The sequence below is a fragment of the Pituophis catenifer genome, unplaced genomic scaffold, assembly GCF_029215685.1.
Source record: "Pituophis catenifer annectens isolate HBS135680 unplaced genomic scaffold, rPitCat1.0.hap2 SCAF_4, whole genome shotgun sequence".
Classification (NCBI taxonomy): Eukaryota; Metazoa; Chordata; class Lepidosauria; order Squamata; family Colubridae; genus Pituophis; species Pituophis catenifer.
The window spans coordinates 1353442-1375619 of record NW_027256884.1 but is presented as its reverse complement, the minus strand read 5'-3'; the positions used below and the strand labels follow the sequence as shown (position 1 = coordinate 1375619).

The following is a 22178-nucleotide window of genomic DNA, read 5'->3' as shown; positions in this document are numbered from 1 at the left end:
TCCTTCCCAGGTCTCTAAAATGAGAACCCAGATTGCTGAGGGCAGGATGCTGACTCTGTAAACCACTTAGAAGGGGCGGTAAGGCATTGTGAAGTGGGATATAAGTCTAAGTGCTGTTGCTATTGCTGTTTAGAACAGTGTGTCTCAACCTGGGTAGCCTTAGGATGTGTGGGCTTCAATTCACAGAATTCCCCAGGCAACTGATCAAATCAGTCAATCCTGAAGGAAATCAACTCTCTTTGTCCTTTGGAAGGACAGATGCAGAAGTTGAAGCTCAAATACTTTGGCCACCTAATGAGAAGAGAGGACTCCTTGGAAGAGACCCTGATGTTGGGAAAGATGGAAGGAGAAAAGAGAAGGGGATGGCAGAAGAGAAGATGGTAGATAGGGACATCGATGTAATGAACATGAAATTTGGGCAAACTCCGAGAGACAGTGGAGGACAGAGGGGCTTAGCATGCTATGGTCCATGGGGTTGTGTAGAGTCAGACATGGCCTAGCAATTGAACAACAACCATGTATGGCTGTGAGAGTTGGACCCAAGGAAGGCTGAGCCCTGAAGAATTGATGCTTTCGAACTGTGGTGTTGGAGAAGACCCTTGAGAGTCCCCTGGAGTGCAGGGAGATCCAATCAGTCGATCTTGAAGTAAATAAACCCTGATTGTTCTTTGGAAGGACAGATCCTGAAGCTGAAGCTCAAACACTTTGGCCACCAAGTGAGAAGAGAGGACTCCTTGGAGAACACCCTGATCTTGGGAAAGATGGAAGACAAAAAGAGAAGAAGGCAGTAGAGGAGGTCAGATGGTGTCATCAATGCAATGGCAAAACTCTGGGAGACAATGGAGGACAGGAGACCCGTCCTCCACTGGCCACCAAGTGAGAAGAGAGGAGTCCTTGGAGGAGAGCCTGATGTTGGGAAAGATGGAAGGTGAAAAGAGAAGGGGACATCAGAGGAGGAGATGGCTAGATGGTGTCATTGATGCCATGAACATGAAATCTGGGCAAACTCTGAGAGACAGTGGAGGACCGGGGGGGGGGGCATATTAAGGTCCATGGGGTTGCAAAGAATCGGACAAGACTTAGCGACTGACCAACAGAAGCATCTGTGGCTGTACACCAAGACATTTTGACCCACCTAGCCCAATAATGCCCAGTGTCTCTCCTCTAATTCTGGCCGCTCCAGAAGCCACTTCCCGAATCTGTTCCACGCTCTGCACCCTCGTGCCTTCTCGCAAAGCCTGGTGCAGCCAGGTAGTTCGTCTGTAGAGGTTCAAGATGTGGCACATCGTCGAATCCGCCGTCTCTTCCACCGACGCAGCTGGGACGTTGCAAACGGCGATCCCTTCAGGAAGGAAGCAGAGGAAAAAAAGAGTGTCAGTGTAGATATATTCATGAACTGGAATAGGCATAGCAACAGGTCAGACAATGAGGGCTGTTTGGTGACTGAAACCGTTTGGAGCCTGTGTGTGGCTTAGCTCAACTGTTCTGTATATAGGAGAAGTTTTGTCTCTGCTGTGACCGGCCTGTGTTTGTACCTATTTACAATCTCTTCTCTCTACCATGTTGGAAAAACCAGCATGGGTATTATACATTTGCCTTATGTGTTATTTTATATATATATATATATAAAGAAGTTTTGAATACTGCTGAATTGTCTGATTGTGTGTCTTGCAACAAACTCCGACAAAGAGATGATGTGTTTCACACTGAGACGACAAAGCCGTCTCTCGAACAGCTTTTGGAAAGTCAACTGGACACCCAATGAGCTACAGGCAGACCTCGACGTATGGCCATGACTGAGCCCAACATTTTTGTCGCTAAGCGAGGCAGTGGTTAAGGGAGTCCTGCTTCCCTCCTTGACTTTGCTGGTTGGAAGTCAGCTGGGAGGTCACAAATTGTGATCACGTGATCCCACAAGGACATCACAACTGTCATAGTTGCATGCCAGTTGCCTCATTTTTATCATACGACCGAAGGAATGCTGCAGTGGTTGCGTGAAAAACAATTGTGTTACTTTTTTCACTGCTGTTATAACTCTGAGCAGTTGCAAAACGAATGGCCTTAAGTCTGTACAGAAGACTTTTTTTGCAATTCTATTAGAAACGTAAGATTTCTGGTAGGTTACAAAATAGATGACGACCAGAAAAAGCACAGAGATTTTAGGATTAAAATTGCTGCAAGTAATCAATGTTGCCTTTACATCTCAGTAAATATCACCCAATTAAATGAGGCATATTCTCAGGGAAGCGGCTATATGCTTATAGTGTAAGAAGCACCCAGTTGCAATATGATTTTAAAACAGCTCAGCGAGATAAGTTTAAGCTTACTTTATTGTCATTGCACCTTGTACAACAAAACTATAACTTAAGAGAGGGATATTGCCAGATTACAAACTACAGAATCTAATATTTTTCTATGAGGCTGAGGGGGCCCTGATTTGGGGCAAAGCCTGATCCCAACTTGAAACATTTTTTTACGATTTTTTAAAGATAATATATAAGATGTCTATGATAGTTCATACTGGAGATACACTAATCACGTATTAGGCCTAGAAGCCATCTATTGTATTGGGCCTTCAGACCTGCCATCTTTCCTACTGTGGGAAACTGGGAGGGGGGATTGTATGGAGCATGGGTGATATACAATCATAATAACATTCCTTTCTCTGAGAGTCAAGGTCATCTTGCCCTGCACCTAGAAGGCTGGAACTGGGAGGCCTCTCCGGTTGGGACGGTGCTTGGATTAGACCATGTGATGGACTTGTGGATGCTGGGCAGGGACTTGGATTTTCCTTTGGGTGGGTAAAACCTGAAAGTTTTCAGATTCAGGTTTTCCCAGATGTGCCAATGTGACAGCTCTAATAAAGTGGAACTTTGAGGAAACTCAAGCCTTGGAGTCTTCTCTTGTTGGGGGTCTTACTTGGAAACCTGACACCACAATTATTTGAAAGGGCTGGTAGGATAATATCCAAGGGCTTTTTGGACAAGGAATGCCACCCAACCAACCATCCTCTTAAACTGCTCACTCAGTTCCAGAACTTTCCTTCCTGGGAATGGATTCTGCATTATCATGAGATGAAGTTCTCAAGCAAAGTCCTTCAGAAGCAGAAGTAAGTTGGTTACCCAGAAGGAAAAGGATCATAGGGGAACATGGTTTCATTACAGTCCTTGATCACTTCCTGAGTTAAAGAAACAAACTATTTTTTTAAATAAACAAAAGAGAGCTGCCCAGTAAGAACGGAGTCCTATTCCTTCCAGGTTCCTCGCTAAGGAACTGAGGACATGTCAGAATAGGGAATCCTTGGCGTGACCTGGTGGAGGACAGACAATTCCTGAAGCATCAGAAAGACGTACAGCCTCCACACAACCTCAGGTCTGACCCAAAGCCCCTCACCCTTTTAAAGCATTAGGTGGCCAACCACTTGCCAATTTAGTGCATTATTAAACCTAACATTTGGAGCTAACAAAAAAGCACAAAAGAACAGAGTTGGAAGGGACCTCGGAGGTCTTCTAGTCCAGCCCCCTGCTTAAACAGGAGACCTTATACCATTCCAGACAAGTGGCTGTCGAGTCTCTTCTTAAAAGCCTCCAGGGTTGGGAGCACCCATCAACTTCTGAAGCTGCTCCTCTCCTTCAGAGATAAAATTAAAACGAAGGGCCTGAAGTGCCTACCCTTGCCAATGTCGAAAAGGAAGACTTTCCATTTGCAAGCTCCTGATCTAAAAACGAGACCCAACAGGAAAGGAGGGAAAACATCACAGAAATAGAAAAACCAAGTTGAAACTAATATTTGAGTGGGGGAGGGTAAATCATCTGGAGGAAAGCAGATGCCATTAGGAGAGGAAACTGCCTTGTTTTCAATGCTAAATTTTTCTAAGCGCTCCAAGATTGTAATTTGAGTGGATGAATCTATTACCGAGATATTGCAAGCAAGTGTAAGGCAAGGAACAACGTACTGAATATATTCAATAAAATAACATCCCAATAAAATTTAGGGGCAGTTTGGCATAGTGGTGAAAGGCAGAGGGCTAGAAACCAGGAGACTGTGAGTTCTAGCTTCACTTAGGCATGAAGGCACCTGGGTGATCTATGGCCAGTCACCTTCTCTCAACCCTGGGAAGCAAGCAAGCAAGGGCAAACCCCTCCCAAAACCTGGCCAAGAAAACTACAGGCAGTCAAAGTCACAAGTAAATACATAAATAAAATTTAAGGGTGTATAAACAGACTTTATAATCTTTCAGTGGGTAAAAGCAGATCAGTTCTCATCTAAAATAAACCTTTGGGTGCTTTCCAGATTTGGCATATACCTTATTTTTCGGAGTATAAGACGCACCTTAGTTTTTGGGGAGGAAAATAAGAAAAAAGCTGATTGGTGGGTGGATCGGCCTCCTGGAATACTCCCCATCAGCTGTTCCCAGAGGTGAATGTTAGCAACAGGTTCCTTGGTTGTGAGCTCTGTGCCTTGCTTTTTTTTCTGCCTCTGAAACTTCTGAAACTCCCTTTCAGGAAAAAACTTTTTTTCCTGCCTCTGACAGCCTCCGAAACAGAGCTTCAGAAAAAAAAGCCTCTGAAGCTGTTTGGGGTCTTCTTTTCTGAAGCTTCGTTTCTATTGCCTTTTTTCAGCCTCTAAAATCTCCATTTGAGAAGCCAGGTGGGGCTACATTCAGAGTATAAGACACCCCCAGATTTTCACCCTCTTTTTTGGGGGAAAAAGGTGCATCTTATACTCTGAAAAATACGGTAGTTCTGATCCATCCACCAATTTTATGCATGTGTGAAAATACAAGCTGGGCTTCCATTCTGCCATATTCTCATTATCTTGCTATCAATATTTTCATCAGCCGTGGTCACCCAGTGATCTCCAGAACATGGTTTCTGGGCCCTGGAACCAAACCCTCTTTTCCTCCAGACTTATGGTTTCATTCTCCGGGAAAGCTAGAACAGACCCCTTCAAATAGGGAAGGCCACCTTCCAAACTATTGCAAGATTGGTCTTGCTATGTTAACGCCCCAACTTGGTTAACAGTCGCTGCTTTTAAAGACAAGGATGGACATAATACCTAGGTCACCAGCAGATTTGATATCGATGTTATCAAAACCACTTCCAATTCGAACAATTATTCGAAGTGCTTTAAATTTCTCCAAGTCCTCACGGGTTAAAGTGATGGTGTGATACATCAGGGCCCCCACAGCTTCATTCAGTACCTGCAAAACAAAGAGAGATACAGTCATTTTCCCTACAAGGAAAAAATAAACTATGTTCCAGTACTAAGCCTTCCCTGCTGCTGAGCTGAAATACTTGCCATCCATCCATCCATCCATCCACTATGTCTTTATCTATCCATGTTATCCATCTGTTTATTCATCCATCCATCATGTCTTTATCTATCCATGTTATCCATCTATTTATCTATCCACTATATCTTTATCTATCCATGTTACCATCCATTCATTCATCCATCCATCCACTGTCTTTATCTATCCATGTTATCCATCCATACCATCTATCCATCCATCCACTATGTCTTTATCTATCCATGTTACCATCCATCCATCCATCCATTCATCCATCCACTGTCTTTATCTATCCATACCATCCATCCATCCATCCACTATGTCTTTATCTATCCATGTTACCATCCATCCACTGTCTTTATCTATCCGTTATCCATCCATCTATCTATCTATCTATCTATCTATCTATCTATCTATCTATCTATCTATCCATCCATCCACTATGTCTTTATCTATCCATGTTACCATCCATCCATCCATCCATCCATCCACTGTCTTTATCTATCCATGTTACCATCCATCCATCCATCCATCCATCCATCATGTCTTTATCTATCCATGTTCTCCACCCACCACCCACCCACCCATCCATCCATCCATCGACTAGGTTTTTATCTATCCGTGTTATCCATCTATCCAGCACCATATAGTGACTAGACAGTGGGTCGAGATAGAGATGAAGGGGGGGGGAGAGATGACGATGGATGAATAACATGGATAGATAAGGACATAGTGGATGGATGGATGGATGTCCTTATCTATCCACGTTATCCATCCATCATCTCTCTCTCTCTATCTCGACCCACTGTCTAGTCACTATATGGTGCTTTTCTGGATTCAGCTGGTTTCGCTTCTTCAAATAAGCAGGGTGACCATAAGAAGAACTACAGAAAGAAGGCAGGACATGGAGAAGTTTGACTCTGAACATCTTGTAATACCGATCAATTGTTAGGCATGGGGGATAAATTTTAGCGAAGTATGACTAAGAATCTGAACAAGTCACAGACTGCATGATTAAACAAACAGAGAATATAAATATAGTTATAGAGATGCACAGTGGGAATTTCAACGGAAAAAGGGGGGATGACATTTACTTTGAATGTTATATTCAGAGAAAATTGGCATAAGATGTTTTATCCTCAGCATATTTCCTGTAGTCCTTTACTTCTAAAATGAAACTCTTTTTCTTCAACTTCTTGGAAATATAAGAAGCCGCCGGATTTTATTTCATATGTGATGGCAAATAGAGTAAAGCTCAAAATATTGGAAAATGGAATGAATTTTGAAAGTTAAAATCCCAGGGCAATAACCCTCCAAGATATTTTTTAAATTAAATTTTACCATGCCTTACATCCCTTCCAAATATACTGAACTGGTATTGTGTAAGTCAGCAGCTGCAAAGAATTATATGCCTTTTATCGGAAAAGACGTTTGAGTCCTTCTAGGGAAGAACAGCTAACTAAGTTGTGCCTCCATGTCTTTTTTTTTTAAAAAAAAACACTTTATTTTTAAAAAGTAAACCTGACACGGAATTTAATTTTAACTGAAAACCATACCTATTGTACACAACAATCTTTTATCCAGAATTTGGGTTTCAGAGTTCATTTTTAAACTTCTTGTACAATTTACACTACTGGCGGTATACATTACTTACTGCTTATAATATTCTTTTAATGATTACAATAATGTTAACAAGAATTTCTTTAGTTTGAAGCTTAACATGCATATGTGGATTTTGACTAGAAAATAGATATGAAATATCTCATAGGTTTCTAATGCTGCTTTAAATCTATTTGCTTCGTGGTTTCTCAAACTTGCTAGTAGATAGCAAGTAATAGTACCACTTTATACTGCTCTAGTGAGGCCACACGTGGAATATTGTGTCTAATTCTGGTCACCATGACACAAAAAGTGTGCCGAGACCCTAGAAAGTGTGCAGAGAAGAGCAACAAAGATGATTAGAGGTCTGGAGGCTAACAGGACTAGGTATGCCTAGCCTAATGAAGAGAAGGCTTGGAGGAGACATGAGAGGCCATCTTCCAATACTTGAGGGGCCGTCACAGAGAAGAGGGGGTCAATTTATTCCATTTAAGTTTTTAAGAAGAGATTGGACATCCATTTGTCTGAAATAGTATAGGGTTTTTTGCCTGAGCAGGGGGTTGGACTAGAAGACCTCCAAGGTCCCTTCCAACTCTAATTCTATTCTCTAAAGAACCTGAGGGCAGGACAAAAGCAATGAGTGGAAGCTCATCAGATGGAGATTCAACCTGGAAATAAAAGTAAAGACGATACAAGAGAGAAAAGAAAAGAAACAAAAGAAATGGCATCAGTCAGAAATGCTGAGAACCTAAGGTGGAATCTAAATAGAGTTAGAACATAGAATAATAGGGTTGGAAGGGGCCTTGGAGGTCTTCTAGTCTTACCCCCTGCCTGTGGCAGAATATCTCTATTCTGGACTCTCTTTAGGCTTGATGGGATGGGTAAACGTGATCATACAAAGAATAACAGAGTTGGAGGGGACCTTGGAGGTCTTCTAGTCCAGCCCTCTGCTCAAGTAGGAGACCCTGTATCATTTCACACAAATGGCTCTCCAGTCTCTTCTTAAAAACCTCCAGTGATGGAGCACCCACAACTTCTGGTGGCAAGCTGTTCCACTGGTTAATTATCCTCATTGTTAGGAAGTTTCTCCTTAATTCCAGGTTGCTTCTCTCCTTGGTTAGTTTCCATCCGTTGCTTCTTGTCCTGCTTTTACTGGAGGTCTTCAAGAAAAGATTGGATTAGCAATCCGTATTGGTCAGGGGGTTGGAGGTCTCTTCCAGCCCTACGATTCAAACTTAACTCTAAGACCACTGGTTGAATGCTTCATTAGACAATCAAACCTAAGTAAATCTCACAAATGTTGGTTCCTCTAAATGGATTCTCTACAATACATACAGTACTTTCTTGGTTTTTGCAACGTTAAGATCCGAAAATATTCTTTGTTGCATCCTACAACCTAGCAATCAAATTAATATTTTAGATATTAATTAAGAGCCTTGGTAGTACAGGGGTTTAAGGCACCCTGTTATTAAGCTTATTAAGACCAGCTGCCTGCAATTACTGCAGGGTTCGAATCTCGCCAAGGCTCAAGGTTGACTCAGCCTTCCATCCTTTCTAAGGTAGGTGAAATGAGGACCCAGTTTGTGGGGGCAATAAGCTGACTTTGTATAAATATACAAAAGGATGAAGGCTATTGCTGAGCACATTGTTAGCCGCCCTGAGTCTCTGGAGAAGGGCGGCATATAAATCAAATTAAAAAAAAAAAAAAAATTTCTTATCCACTGACATTAATTCAGGTTTTCAGTCACATCCTTTCCCCATGAAAAGTACTCATACATTCATTCTCTGACCATCAATATTACCCCGAACATTCCTTGTATATTCATTATCCATAAATATATTACACACCCACTCCATATAACACATTTATATTTTAATATTTTGCTGGTTACACAATCAGCACCTGCTGCCTTACTATTTTTCATCATCTTCACAGCGTTTATTAATTCTTTTCATCACTTTATTTTTTCCTTGGGCAGAATATTTATATCTTTCGTTTTCATTCTTTTCTTCGACCCTTCAATATCCTTCCAATGCAAACCTTTTAATATATTCCTTCACTCCATTTTCACCCCAGATCATATCATGTATCCGTCTTAATTTTTAACTCCATTCCTGCCTTCATCTTCTCATCCTCTTAAAGCCATTCATTCTCCTCAAAATAATCCTGCGTCCCCTCTACTTATTTTAATCCTCCCTCTTCTTTGCAATTATCATTTCTCTATACATGTTACACAACATCTTCCTTTCAATCTTGGTTTTTTTTATTATTATTATTATTGCAGCAAACTTCATTCACCTGCATTTTTTTATCTGCAGCCTTTTGTGTTTCCATTCTACCCTACATATTTTTTTCATTTTCTTCATTAACAACTTTTCACTGGCAATCTTAACACAATTATTTTCACCCCAGCTTCCACATTCTTTTTCCATTCATTCAGGGGAAGATTAATCTATCTTCTAGCTCTTTTTCTGAATAAGATTCATACTTTCCCTCCCTGCTATTATTTTACTTTCAGTCTAGTTTCTTTCTCTTCTTCTCCCCGGGTCTGTTCCCCTCCCTCCCCAAGACTACTCTTGACACTACCAAAATATATCTATGGAGATTCTCAGTCATCCGGGTCATGGATGTCCCAAAAGTGTTTTTCAAGAGGCTACTGGACTTTCTGTTTTTTTGTGAAGAGGTTTCGCTTCTCATCCAAGAAGTTTCTTCAGTTCTGACTAACAGTTTGATTCTTCAGTCAGAAATGAAGAAGCTTCTTGGATGAGAAGTGAAACGTCTTCAAGGAAAAACAAAGATAAGTCCAGTTGCCTCTTGAAAAAGCACCTTTGGGACTATCAAAATATAGTTTATCCCAAATTCAAACCCTCTCCTGGGTTTAGCATCCTTCACTGATCATCTCTCTCTTTCATATTAAAACAAATCAGTCAAGATTTTTGATTCTATCTGCAGCGATGAACTGACTTTTGCTTAAAAGACATATTCAGAACAGATTTCCTCAGCCGATACAATCAGCATTCTCATTCTCTCCAAGTGTCCCCGTTCCATTTTCTGTATTCTCATCTCATTCCCAGCCATCCGTTCACATCGTTTAAATGAATCATCCTGCCCCTAAATTGCATTCATTCGGCATACGGCTCAATTTCCCTCCCAAAGTCATTCCTAAGTTCTTCCACAATTTAAGTTCGCTGAAGCATAAACATGCAACTATCACCAAGCTTCGCATCTCTACCTGCCATAATCCTGATGACACCAAATGACACTTTCTAACATATATTTCATCCTTTTCATTCGAGAATTAAAATTACTCCTTCCCTGCTCTCTGCCTATATTCACCAACTCCACTCTACAAAATCAGCTGTCTGTGCAGCGCAATCTCCTTGTTTAAGGGCAAAGCTGTAAAATACAGCATCTTCCTTAAAAATGCCAAACGCGGAAATTTGAGACAAAGTTTTAAAATAATAATAATGAAAAAAACCTTCCTCCAAACTTTGTGGCTTATTACGTTAGAAAGACTAGGAAAAAAAAATAACTGCCCCAAGGAAAGCTCTCGTGTGTTGTTTAAATAAAAGACAGGAGATAAATTTGACATTTTTACTGTTTGTAAATGCAGAAAGCAAAGTGAGGAAGAATTCTGATACACCCCTACGCAAAGATAGAGAAGAAAGAAAAGCTTTTTAAACCTCTTTTATTAATGGAAGGTTTGACATAATGGTTTTCACAAATCCAGCAATGAATATGCTCTATATACCCCGTTTGCAGGATCATTAAATTGTTTGCTTAGCGTGCTGTTATTATTCTAAAGCCCAATTATTCACTTTTGATCATTTTATTTTTATAAACAGGTGTAGTCACCTAATTATTTTCTTTTCAAAGCATATATTATAATATATACTGTAGTAGATTGAATGTATTATTTTGGAAACCACTTTTGGAATTTTTGCTTGAGAAAGATTAAAAATGAAGTTTCATTTTTAGGATTGGATGACTAGATCTGTTCTTATAGAAATATTGTGTGTTTTCGTTTTTGCTACTGCATTTTTAATGTTTAAGTTTAAAGTTAGAGTAAGAGGACATTTTGTTATATAATTCTAACGCTATTATATTTTTGATGTTTAGGTTTAAACTTAAGACTATGAGGTCATTTTGTTATATAATTCTAATGCTACTTTGATTATCTAATATTTTATATATGACTTTTTTGTGCTTTTAATTCATAGTAAGAGGTTATTTCTACTATATATATATTTGTATCTGTACTTTAGAAAATCAGAAGTCTTGTTTCTTTGGTCATTTTTAACTTTTTCCCCTTTTTGATTCCCTTTTCTCAAAATTTTCCCCTTTTCATTATTTTGCATTCTCTCTCCCTCTGAAACTTAATAAAGTTGAGTATTATTACCATACGGTACACAGAGACATATATCTCTGTGTGATATTAATATAGTCATTTGATATTCTTTTATAACCCCTGTATGCTCTCTGAAAATGCTGTGCAAACAGTAACACACTAACCAATAGTTTATATTCCCAAAGTAGAAACCAACACATCCCAAAGGTGCTTTTTCAGGAGGTAACTGGACTTTCTTGTTTTTTCTTTTGAAGACATTTCGCTTCTCATCCAAGAAGCTTCTTCAGTTCTGACAGGATAGTAGGGAATGGAAGGATTTATATTCCTTGCGGATAACTGGTCATTTGCATTTTGCAAATCTAATTAATTATCCTTTGGGATAACCATGACCGGGATGAGTGAGAATCTCTACAGACTTCTAGAAACCAACATCAATTTATTTAGATGATTATCGACAATCAAGGCAGGACCCCATTCAGTGATATTTTGAGTTTACAAAACTCAAAATGTTCTGGCTCTAAATTGTAATTGGTTCTCTGTTCACTTCTTGGCCTGTTGGCTAAGACCAAGCGTGTTATCGGTACGGCCGAATGTTTCATCTTCTAAACAAAACAGATGTTTTGCTTCTGGCTACTCTGGGTAGCAACTTCACATCTGGTGTGTCCTTTCAGGCGAAGTGGTTTTTCTTCTCTTGAATGTCCCTCTCTGGGAAAAGTAGAAGATAGAGGACCAAGGTGCCTCTTCTGCTATTAATTTTAATGGTTCAGGTGGTCTGCAGAGCTTTAGAACAAAACAGCTGGCATTTTAGAAAAGGCATCCTGGGTGTCTCATTGTTCTCCTACTCATGATGTTTATGGAGAGTCTCCGTCATCCAGGTCATGGTTGTCCCAAAGGTGCTTTTTCAAAAGGCAACTGGACTTTGTTTTTCCTAGAAGACGTTTCCCTTCTCCTCCAAGAAGCTTCTTCAGTTGAGGAGGAAGAGAGGAAGGGGGAGGAGGAGGAGGAGGAGGAGGAGGAGGAGGAGGAGGAGGAGGAGGAGGAGGAGGAGGAGGAGGAGGAGGAGGAGGAGGAGGAGAAGAAGAAGAAGAAGAAGAAGAAGAAGAAGAAGAAGAAGAAGAAGAAGAAGAAGAAGAAGAAGAAGAAGAAGAAGTTGTTGTTGTTGTTGTTTCTTGGATGAAAAGCAAAATGTTTTCAAGGAAAAACAAAGTCCAGTTGCCTTCTGATAAAACACCTTTGGGTCCTACTCATTATGTTGTCATCTAATTGTCCTAGAAGGTTACCTGCTGTGTGTTTCTCTGTTGTGCAAGGCTCTTAGGAGAAGTGCTACCTGGACGTAATATTTATTTACTTATTTAAGCAATTTGGCGCCCCCTTCTCCCCAACTTCCTCTCCTCAAGGTGAGACATGTTGTGGGTCCAAATAATTTGGGAAATACATCAAGTAAGAGCTGGGAAATGGGCCTTCTCTGTGGTGGCTCCCTCCCTTTGGAACATCGTTCCCCAAAGATACGACTGGTCCCCAGCCTTGAACAGGTGAGGTGACCAAGGCATGAGTGACCATATGAAGGACCTCCCAGTCCAGCAAAGAGGGAAACATGTACCCTGTTTCCCCGAAAATAAGACATCCCCTGATAATAAGGCCAATCGGGCTTTTGAGCGCATGCGCTAAAATAAGCCTCCCCCCAAAAATATTTAAACACAGAGCTTGAAATCAGGTAAGACAGCAAAAGGAGTCCCATCTTGCTCCATGTGCCCCAAAATAATAAGACCTCCCCAAAAATAAGGCCAAGTGCTTATTTCAGGGTTCAAAAAAATATAAGATAGGGTCTTATTTTCGGGGAAAACAAGTACACTACAGGAATCCTGTGCAAAAGACTTCATAACTGTGTGTGAGCATGTACTTATGCTTAGCACGCTAGCAATATAGTGCTATAAAATCCTAATTTAACAGGCTTCACTTTTGCAGACCAAAGGCAAAATCTGCCTGTGTGCCACATGCTTTTGCACACTTGCTCTTTTACAAGGATAAATTGCGTAAAATATCCTTGTGCAAAATACCATTTCCTTTTCGTCTTTTTGGCATAAAATAAGTAAAATAGACAGGAGTCAAATCCCATTTGGATTTAACAGACATTCTCTTTTAACGGACACCCCTTCTGCCCAAAGGTCCGTTAAATCAAGAGCAGCCCCTGCACAATTTCTAAAAAAAATCTTCCATAATTTAATTTATCGCATAATGACGGCCTTTGTAGGTTTGTTTGGCTGTCTGAACCTGGACTCTTGTCGTCTCCAACTACAAAAGTGCATTTGAAAGACCAGAGAGAGTCGTTGATTGGTTGGCCTGCTTATTTTTGGTCGGTGTGTGTGTGTTTTTTTGGCCATTATCCTGGCCTTCTCGTGTATCTTTCCCTCTGTGGAGAATTCAGAATGCATTTAAAAATGCAAAACATTCCACCAGTTTGACTGCTGATCTTAGGTGTGCATGTGTACTCTGTCCGTGCCCTTGTGCCCTGCTCAGGCACTCCACAGTGTGTTGTGTTGCGAAGGCAGGTCTACGTTGGCTAGTTAGACCTGTTTGCTGCAGCCCTCCTCTTCCTGCAGCACAAGAAGAAAAGTTGTGTTTTGCTGAGCAACGTTGTGTGTATGACTCATCGGGATTCTTTTGTTCTGGGTGCTGCCGTGGAGGTAGATTTCCTTTTGGGAGATGAATGCAGGAAGGGATTGTCCCCCTGGGCTTCTCAGGGTGGAAGCAACTCCTTCAGTTGGGGTTTATTTTATTTTTTTGTTTTTGTGCTAATGTTTCCGTTTTATAAGGCAGGAACTGAAATTGCCATTATTTAAATCTACCTTTGGCAGCAAACCTGTTGCAGGTTGCCCAAAAAAAAGTGGGGGGGGAGAGAAAATAAATTTGCATGTCAAGCTTGAAAATACTGTGGTGGAAGAAGAGGCGCCGTGTTTCTGACAATATGCAAAATTTGAGGTGTGTGTATGCATGCACACACATGCACACACACATATATATGTATATTCTGTACATGGATATGTGTGCCTCCAGAAGTTGTGAATGCTCCAACACTGGAAATTTTTAAGAAGATGTTGGATAACCATTTTTCTGAAGTGGTGTAGGGTTTCCTGCCTAAGCAGGGGGCTGGACTAGAAGACTTCCAAGGTCCTTTCCAACTCTGTTATTCTACTCTACTCTATTCTATTCTTATATATAAGAATATTGTAGCTCAGGTTTGAAATGAGGGGTCCTTGATGCTCTCTGATCTTGCTTGTTTTCTTGCAAACGTTTCATTACCTGACTAGGTAATATCATCAGTGCTAGTTAGTTAGGGTAATGAAATGTCTGCAAGAAAACAAGCAAGTTCAGAGAGCACCAAGGACCCTATAATAGATATATTCCTCGAGTTAATATCACAATTGAGCCTGAAATGAAAGAGGAAATTTAAGAGACATATATACATGCGGAGACACACATGTACATGTACAGTTAATGAATGTGATAATGGAGAAAAGGGATGGGTTGATATTAGGTAGACATTAGTCAATCCTCCCAGATCAGGAAATGTCATTTCCTTGAGATTAAACTCATGTCACCCGGTAGCTAGTTCTCTAATTTTATTCACAGTTGAATACAGAATAGAATAACAGGATGACAGAGTTGGAAAAGGGACCGTGGAGGTCTTCTAGTCCAACCCCTGCTCAAGCAGGAGACCCTAGGGCAGAGGTCTATGCTGGCTGGAGAATTCTGGGAGTTGAAGTCCACAAGCCTTAAAGCTGCCAAGTTTGAAGACCTCTGCCCTAGAGTCTATTTCAGACAAATAGTTGTCCAGTCTCTTCTTTAAAACCTCCAGTAATGGAGCACCCACAACTTCTGGAGGCAATACAGCTTGTTCATCTTGATTTTCCTCAACGTACAACTCAGAATTTGCACTGGCAGTGAGAGATATCCCTGGCACAGCTCTTGAAATGGTCTTACGTATCGTTTTTCTCCAGATACCGATTTAAAAATCCTGGACAGAATTTGCCTGCGTAGGTCTCATCCCAAACAAGATAAGAAGAGATGAACATGTCCCATCGTTCCTACCTCTTCTTGCAGAAAGGCAAAAACTGGCACGGGATACCCTCCCGAACAAAAATTAGATCTTCAAAATATCTGAAGTTGAGTGTGACCTTTGTTTCAGACTGTAAATATCTAAAAGAGCTTTTGACGAGAGGGAATTTCAATCAAAGTGATCCTGCCAAATGCTTCCGACTCTTCAGAAGCACACTTCTCTTTATTAGGGGAAATAAGTTTGACATTTCTCCAGAAAAAGGTCAGCCACGAACAATTTACAAAAATGACATACATTTCTTTAGAGGGGAAAATGCACCTTTCTGGGGAGACTTCGCTGTAGCTCTTGCTAGAAGTCCAACGACGGGGACAGTCTGGAGAAGGAGCTGCAACTAAGTGGTCCCATGTTTTTCAACTTGGACAACCTTTTAAGATGTGTGGACTTCAACTCCCAGAATTCCACCCATCCTGGCTAGGGAATTGTGGGAATTGAAGTCTAAACATCTTAAAGGTCCCAAGGTTGAGATACACTGAAGTAGTCTAATCCAGGGGCCTCCAAGCTTGGCAACTTTAAGACGTGTGGACTTCAACTCCCAGAGTTAAGGAGTTGAAGTCCACACGTGTTAAAGTTGCTAAGGTTGGAGCCCCCTGGTCTAATCTAGCTCTTTGACATGAACCAACTTCTTTGAAAAATCCATAAATACGTTCTGTAAAATGTATTCGACAAGCTCCTGGGTTCAAAAACATTGTTTACCAGACATACCCAAGGACAATCTATCACAACCCTTCCTAATCTGATGGGCATCTCCCTTCCTTAACAAAGATAATTTATAGGCTGCTGCTGATGGCAGCTGTGTCACGTGGTACAAATGCCTTGTCTTATTCTTAGTAATTTCTACAATTGTTCTGTCGGTTAATATCCCATAAATTATTAACTAGGAAGGAAGGAAGGAGGCCACAGCAAACCACTTCTGAACAACCTGGCCAAGAAAACTGTAGGGAGTTCTCCAGGGAATCTGAGAATCGGACACGATGGAAGGAAAGAATTTTTTTTAAAGCATAATCAACACAGAGACAACGTGTGGGAGGCACAACATTAGAGATCGGCATGTCTTAAACCTATTTTCCAATTATTATTTTTTTACTCATTGCTATTAAACCATTTAAGATCGCATTTTCCTTTGGCTGATTGGGCTTCTCCAGTTACAGGCATTCCTCGACCTGCGACCACAATCGAGCCCAAACTTTCTGCTGCTAAGCAAAACAGTTGTTAAGTGAGGTTTTTGCTGCCATTTTACAAGCCTTCTTGCCACATTTGTTAAGTGAATCACCGAAGTTGTAAAGTCAGAAACACGGTTGTTAAGGGAATCTGTTGTCCCCACTGACTTGGTCAGGTCACAAAAATGAATCCCGTGACCCTGGGATGCCGCAACCGACATAAGTACATGCCAGTTGCCAAGCCTCTGAATTTGGATCACGCGACCCCCAGTGGGGAATGCTGCAACGGTCGTTAAATATGGAAAACGGTCATAAGTCAGGTTTTTTTCCGGCACCATTGGAAGGATCACTAAACAAATTGTTGTAGGTCGAAGACTCCCTGTGTAAAACTAGCTTGGATAGTCAAAATTGTTCTGCTACAATAGAAGACACTTGGAAATTGCCATTCATAATTAGGGATTATTTTTCCCCGGACGGAGCAAACTCATTATCCAGGGAAGAAGATGTTAGCCATCTTCAAAAACAGACCGAGTTTTTCCCAAAGCAGGCAGGGTAGTTTTATAGGAAACCAGGTTACTCTGGAGTAGACCAGTGGTGCGTGGCTACCGGTTCTCCCCGGTTCTTGCAAACCGGTAGTGGAAATTTTGAGTAGTTGGGAGAACTGGTAAATACCACCTCTGCCTGGCCCTGCCCCCAATCTATTCGCTGCTTCCCGACTCCCAGCTGATCGGCTAGAAGGGAAAAAAAATCAGGACTCACTTGACAAAGAAGAGAGAAAAAAACAAGACACCGTAGCTTTAAATTGAGAAGCCAAGAAGCCTCCCAACTGATCGGCTAGAACTGATCCGCTCCTTGTAAACCGCTCGGTGGTGGTAGATTGGCAATTGAGGCCAAGCTGCCTGAAAGCGGTTTCCGATGCTCTCGGTGGTGGCAGAGCGGCAAAAAACTGTTCAAAGCAGTGTTTCTCAACCTTGGAAGCTTGAAGATGGGTGGACTTCAACTCCCAGAATCCCCCAGCCAGCGCTGCTGGCTGGGGGATTCTGGGAGTTGAAGTCCACCCATCTTCAAGCTTCCAAGGTTGAGAAACACTATGCGCTCCAAAAACAAATGGGTAGACCGGTACAGCTCTGCAAACACTTAAAAACCTGGTAGACCAGTACCTCCTAAATCCTAAAGAATTATTTATCACATGACCATCAAACCACGCCCACAAAATAAGCCACGCCCACAGAACCGGTAGTAAAAATTTTAGAAACCACCCCTGGAGTAGACACGAGGCACGAAAAATCGCACAATCCTTGCGTTTCGTTTCAGAAACTCCCTCCTCAGGGTTGAAAAACCCGAATCCTCACCTGAGTCAAAACAAAAGTCCTGGGTGCAGGTGGAAAGACATTTTGTGCGTTTAGCAGGAGTTTCCAGATTTACCTTTTCGTGAATCTCCTGGGTGGACTGAGCATCACAGAAGGCCACGGTGGCCACGTCCTTCAGGATCGGCATCTCTACCGTACAGTCCCGGCCATCCAGCAATGCAACCAGGGGACGCGGGTGCATGGGTCCGTTCATGATCGGAGGTCGAATGCCTGAGATTTAAAAGGGGGGAAAAAAAGACATTTTAACAGAATCACAGAGTTGGAAGGGACCTCGGAGGTCTTCTAGTCCAGCCCTCTGCTCAAGCAGGAGGCCTGATACTATTTCAGACACATGGCTGTCCAGTCTCTTCTTAAAAAGCTCCAGTGTTGGAGCACCTACAACTTCTGAAGACAAGGAGCCTGGATAGCTCAACAGACAGAAGCACTGTAATTTAACACCAGCTGCCTGCAATTACTGCAGGTTCGAATCTCACCAAGGCTCAAGGTTGACTCAGCCTTCCATCCTTTCTAAGGTAGGTAAATTGAGCACCCAGTTTGTGGGGGCAATAAGCTGACTTTGTATAAATATACAAAAGGATGAAGGCTATTGCTTAACGCACTGTAAGCCGCCCTGAGTCTCCGGAGAAGGGCGTCATATAAATCAAATTAAAAAAAAAAAGTCATTCCACTGATCAATTGCTCTCACGGTCAGAAAATTTCTCCTTATTTCCAGGTTGAATCTCTCCTTGGTCAGTTTCCATCCATTATTGGTTGTTTGGCCTTCAGGTGCCTTGGGAAACAGCTTGACCCCCTTCCTCCTCTCTGGGGCAGCCCCTCAAGTATTGGAAGATGCTCTCCTGCCTCCCCTGGTCCTTCTTTTCATCAAACTAGACATACCCAGTTCCTGCAACCGTTCATGTGTTTTAGATTTCAACCCCTTAATCATCCTTGTTCCCCTTCTCTGTACATCTTGTTTTTATTTGTTTTTATTTGTTTTTATTAATTTTATTTTATTTACATTCAGTTCAATTGGAAAATGGGATAACGTATCTTAGGGAGAATATTCAGACAATATATATAAGGAGAATACAATCAGAATGATAAGGGAAATCCTAAATTGAACTGTTTGGTGAATTTTGGTGCCATCCTGGTAGAAAACAGAGATGCCAGAAATGCCTCCCAGATCATAAAGAGGCTAAAAACAGACGCATTACAAGAAAACGTATTGAGGATTCTCTCACATTGTTCTGATGAGAAAGCCATTTGCAACAGACCACATCCTGTTTGCCTGCAGACGGAATAGGCAGACCACCGAAATTACAGTTTTCAGAAGAATCAAAACTGGGGAGTCTCACGTTAACAGCAGTGACATCCACAATTGCAACAAAGCAGAGAAACACAATTTCCAGCATCTGCCCTGCATCCAGCCATGTTGAAAAGGAAGGGCTAAAGCTTTGCACAAGTCCTATTCCTCCCCGCTTTTCATTTAAACCTCCTGCCTTTTCTCAAGTTTGCACATAATCCTGAGAAAAGGTACGGCTGCTTTAAAAAACAAACCAACCTCATTATGTTCCTTTGAAAGCAGCCGCAACTTTGGTTAAGCCGCTTTAATGAGCAGCAAAGAGATGCTCTATTCACGGGACGTTTGAATCGACTCTTCCTAGTTATTTTCAAAACTTACCCAGCCCCACAACTTCGGTTAGGAATGGTGGGGTTAAACCAGGCAAGATGGCAACCATGGCATTACACAACCGAGGCCTCTTACTCCTTGAGTATTTGTCAACTTTGATCATAATTCCCACAGCTGCTATCCTGGCCCATTAGTATACACTAAGATACTGTAAATCTTAATTCTAAATATCTTTGTTTTAGTAGCAGCACTGAAGAAATAACTCTGTGGTTAAAAAAGAGATGCACACAGAGACACACAACAATTAACTGGCCAGCCCCAGGCCAAGCTAAGAAAATCAAAGTGACAGATGGGGTGTGCTAATTGCTCATTATGTTAAGAGGGTTAAAGCCCAGCAGAACCAGAGAAATATAAGATCCCGATCAAAGGGTGATAGAATCCTAGGGCTGGGGGGGAAACCTGGAGGTCTTCTAGTCCAGCCCTCTGCTCAAGGCAGGAGTCCTTAAACCATCCCGGACAAATGATTGTCTAATCTTTTCTTGAAAACCTCCAGTGATGGAGGAGCACCCACAACTTTGGGGGGCAAATTCATTAAGGCCAGATATACCTCATTCCCTTTAGCCAGTCAACATATGTTTCAGCCTCCAGTCCCCTTATCATCTTGCTTGCTCTTCTCTGCACTCCTTCTAGGGCTGTGATGGTGAACCTATGACACGCGTGCCACCTGTGGCACGCAGAACCGTATCAGTGGGCACGCGAGGATTACCCTAGCTGAGCTCCAGCACTGGCCAGCTGGTTTTTGGGCCTTCTGGGTCCACCGGAAGTTAGGAAACAAGCCATTTCTGGCCTCCAGGGTGGGTTGGGGAAGGCTGTTTTTGCCCTCCCCAGGCTCCTAGAAAGACTCTGGAGCCTGGGGAGGGTAAGAAACGGGCCCACTGTGCCATCATGTGCCAAAAGCAGGGGGAGCGCAGAGGGGGGGCTATCACATGTGCGGGGGACGGGGCGTGTTGAATTATGGGTGTGGCCACGCAAGCGTGCAACCCCCCCCCCCCGTGCGACCCCCGCTTTTGGCACGCGACGGCAAAAAGGTTAGCCATCACTGTTCTAGGGTCTCGGAGACTTTTTTTAATATTGTGGTGACCAAAACTGGACACTGTATTCTAAATGGGGCCTCACCACTGCAGTATAAAGCGATATGATCACTTCTCATGATCTTGATGCTGTCCCTCTGTGGATGCAGCCTGGGATTGCACGGGCCTTTTCGGCAGCTGCGGCACCCGCCTGGCTCACACGCTTCAGTGGTTGTTCACTAGGATTCTCAGATCCCTCGGACAGGCACTCCTGTTGAGCCAGGTGCTACCTGGCTCTTCTATACCTGGGCATCTGGTTTTTCCCTGCCTAAGGGCAGGGCCTTGCTTTTCTCACCACTAAACTGCATCTTATTGGGTAGAACGACAGTGAGAACAATTAATCAGTGGAACAGCTGGCCACCAGAAGTTGGGAGTGCTCCAACACTGGAGGATTTTAAGAAGGGATTGGACAACTATTTCTCTGAAGTGGTACAGGGTTTCCTGCTTGAGAGGTTGGACTAGAAGACCTCCAAGGTCCCTTCCAGTTCTGTTATTCTATTATTCTAGATAGATCATCATCAACAAAGTAGGATCCTGGACCATACTGATAGCAATAGTCATGTTCAAGCCATCATGTTCAGGTGGACATCTAGAATGTACACCATCATCAACCAAGTTTAGAAGTTGTTGTGTTCTTCCAATGAATGCCAGAAAGGGGGCCTTATTTGACGAATATGCCCACGGGGACTGTAGATATATATATATATAATCTGTCAATCAAGGTCACAATTGAAGACGGCAGTCGATCAGAGTCAAGACTGAGAAGCAGTGCAGGATTAATGATGTTCAGTCTTTTCAGATTCCAGGGTAGACTTCAAAACACAGCTTTAACTTCCTATATTGTTCATGCACTGCGTGTCAGCTCCTGTCCCAAAGGGGCTTTTTCCAGAGGCCACTGGACTTTCTGGTTTTTCTTTGAAGACGTTTCGCTTCTCATCCAAGAAGCTTCTTCAGCTTTGGCTGGATGATGGTGAAATGGAAGGATTTATAAAGAGCTGAAGAAGCTGAAAAAAACCAAGAAAATCCAGTTGCCTCTTGAAAAAGCACTTTTGGGGACAACCATGGCCTGGAGGATGGAGAATCTCCATAGACATTCCTTTGAAAATGTTTTGCTTCTCGTCCAAGTAGCTTCTTCAGTTCTGAAGAAGAAGAACTGAAGAAGCTTCTTGGACGAGAAGCAAAACGTCTTCAAAGAAAACCAAGAAAGTCCAGTTGCCTCTTGAAAAAAGCACCTTTGGGACAACCATGAATGGATGACTGGGAACCTTCATAGATGTTGTCAGCTATTAAACACCAGTTCTGCCTTTCTGATCCTCCCCCAACTCCAGATTTTGCTACTTTTTTCTCCAATCTTTGTTTCTTTTCTGCTTACGACATTCTCTTCCCCAAGAACTGGAGCCCCATCGTTGATGAATCGTTGGCCAAAAACTGAAGATAGAACTACTAGACCATGGGTTGAGGGAAAAGAAAACCACTGGGCACTCTGTCCATCGTAATAAACTTGATCTGATCCCTTCTTCCGTTCTATCAGCTCAGATCTCTTCATAGGCATCA

The 22178-nt window shown here is 42.1% G+C and overlaps 1 protein-coding gene across 3 annotated transcripts in view; it reads right to left on the bottom strand.

Moving 5' to 3' along the window:
• CTBP1 (C-terminal binding protein 1) overlaps positions 1-22178 on the bottom strand; it is a 65925-nt gene that overhangs the window by 11587 nt on the left and 32160 nt on the right. For all 3 annotated transcript variants that reach the window (XR_011600347.1, XM_070942703.1, XM_070942704.1), the window contains exons 2-4: positions 17941-18095; positions 5059-5203; positions 1136-1342 (exon numbers count right to left, since the gene is read on the bottom strand). Coding sequence is in view for 2 of the 3 variants with exons in the window: in XM_070942703.1 (XP_070798804.1) it covers positions 1136-1342; positions 5059-5203; positions 17941-18095 (507 nt within the window). In the remaining variant the exon portion in view is untranslated. The remainder of the gene's footprint in view (positions 1-1135; positions 1343-5058; positions 5204-17940; positions 18096-22178) is intronic.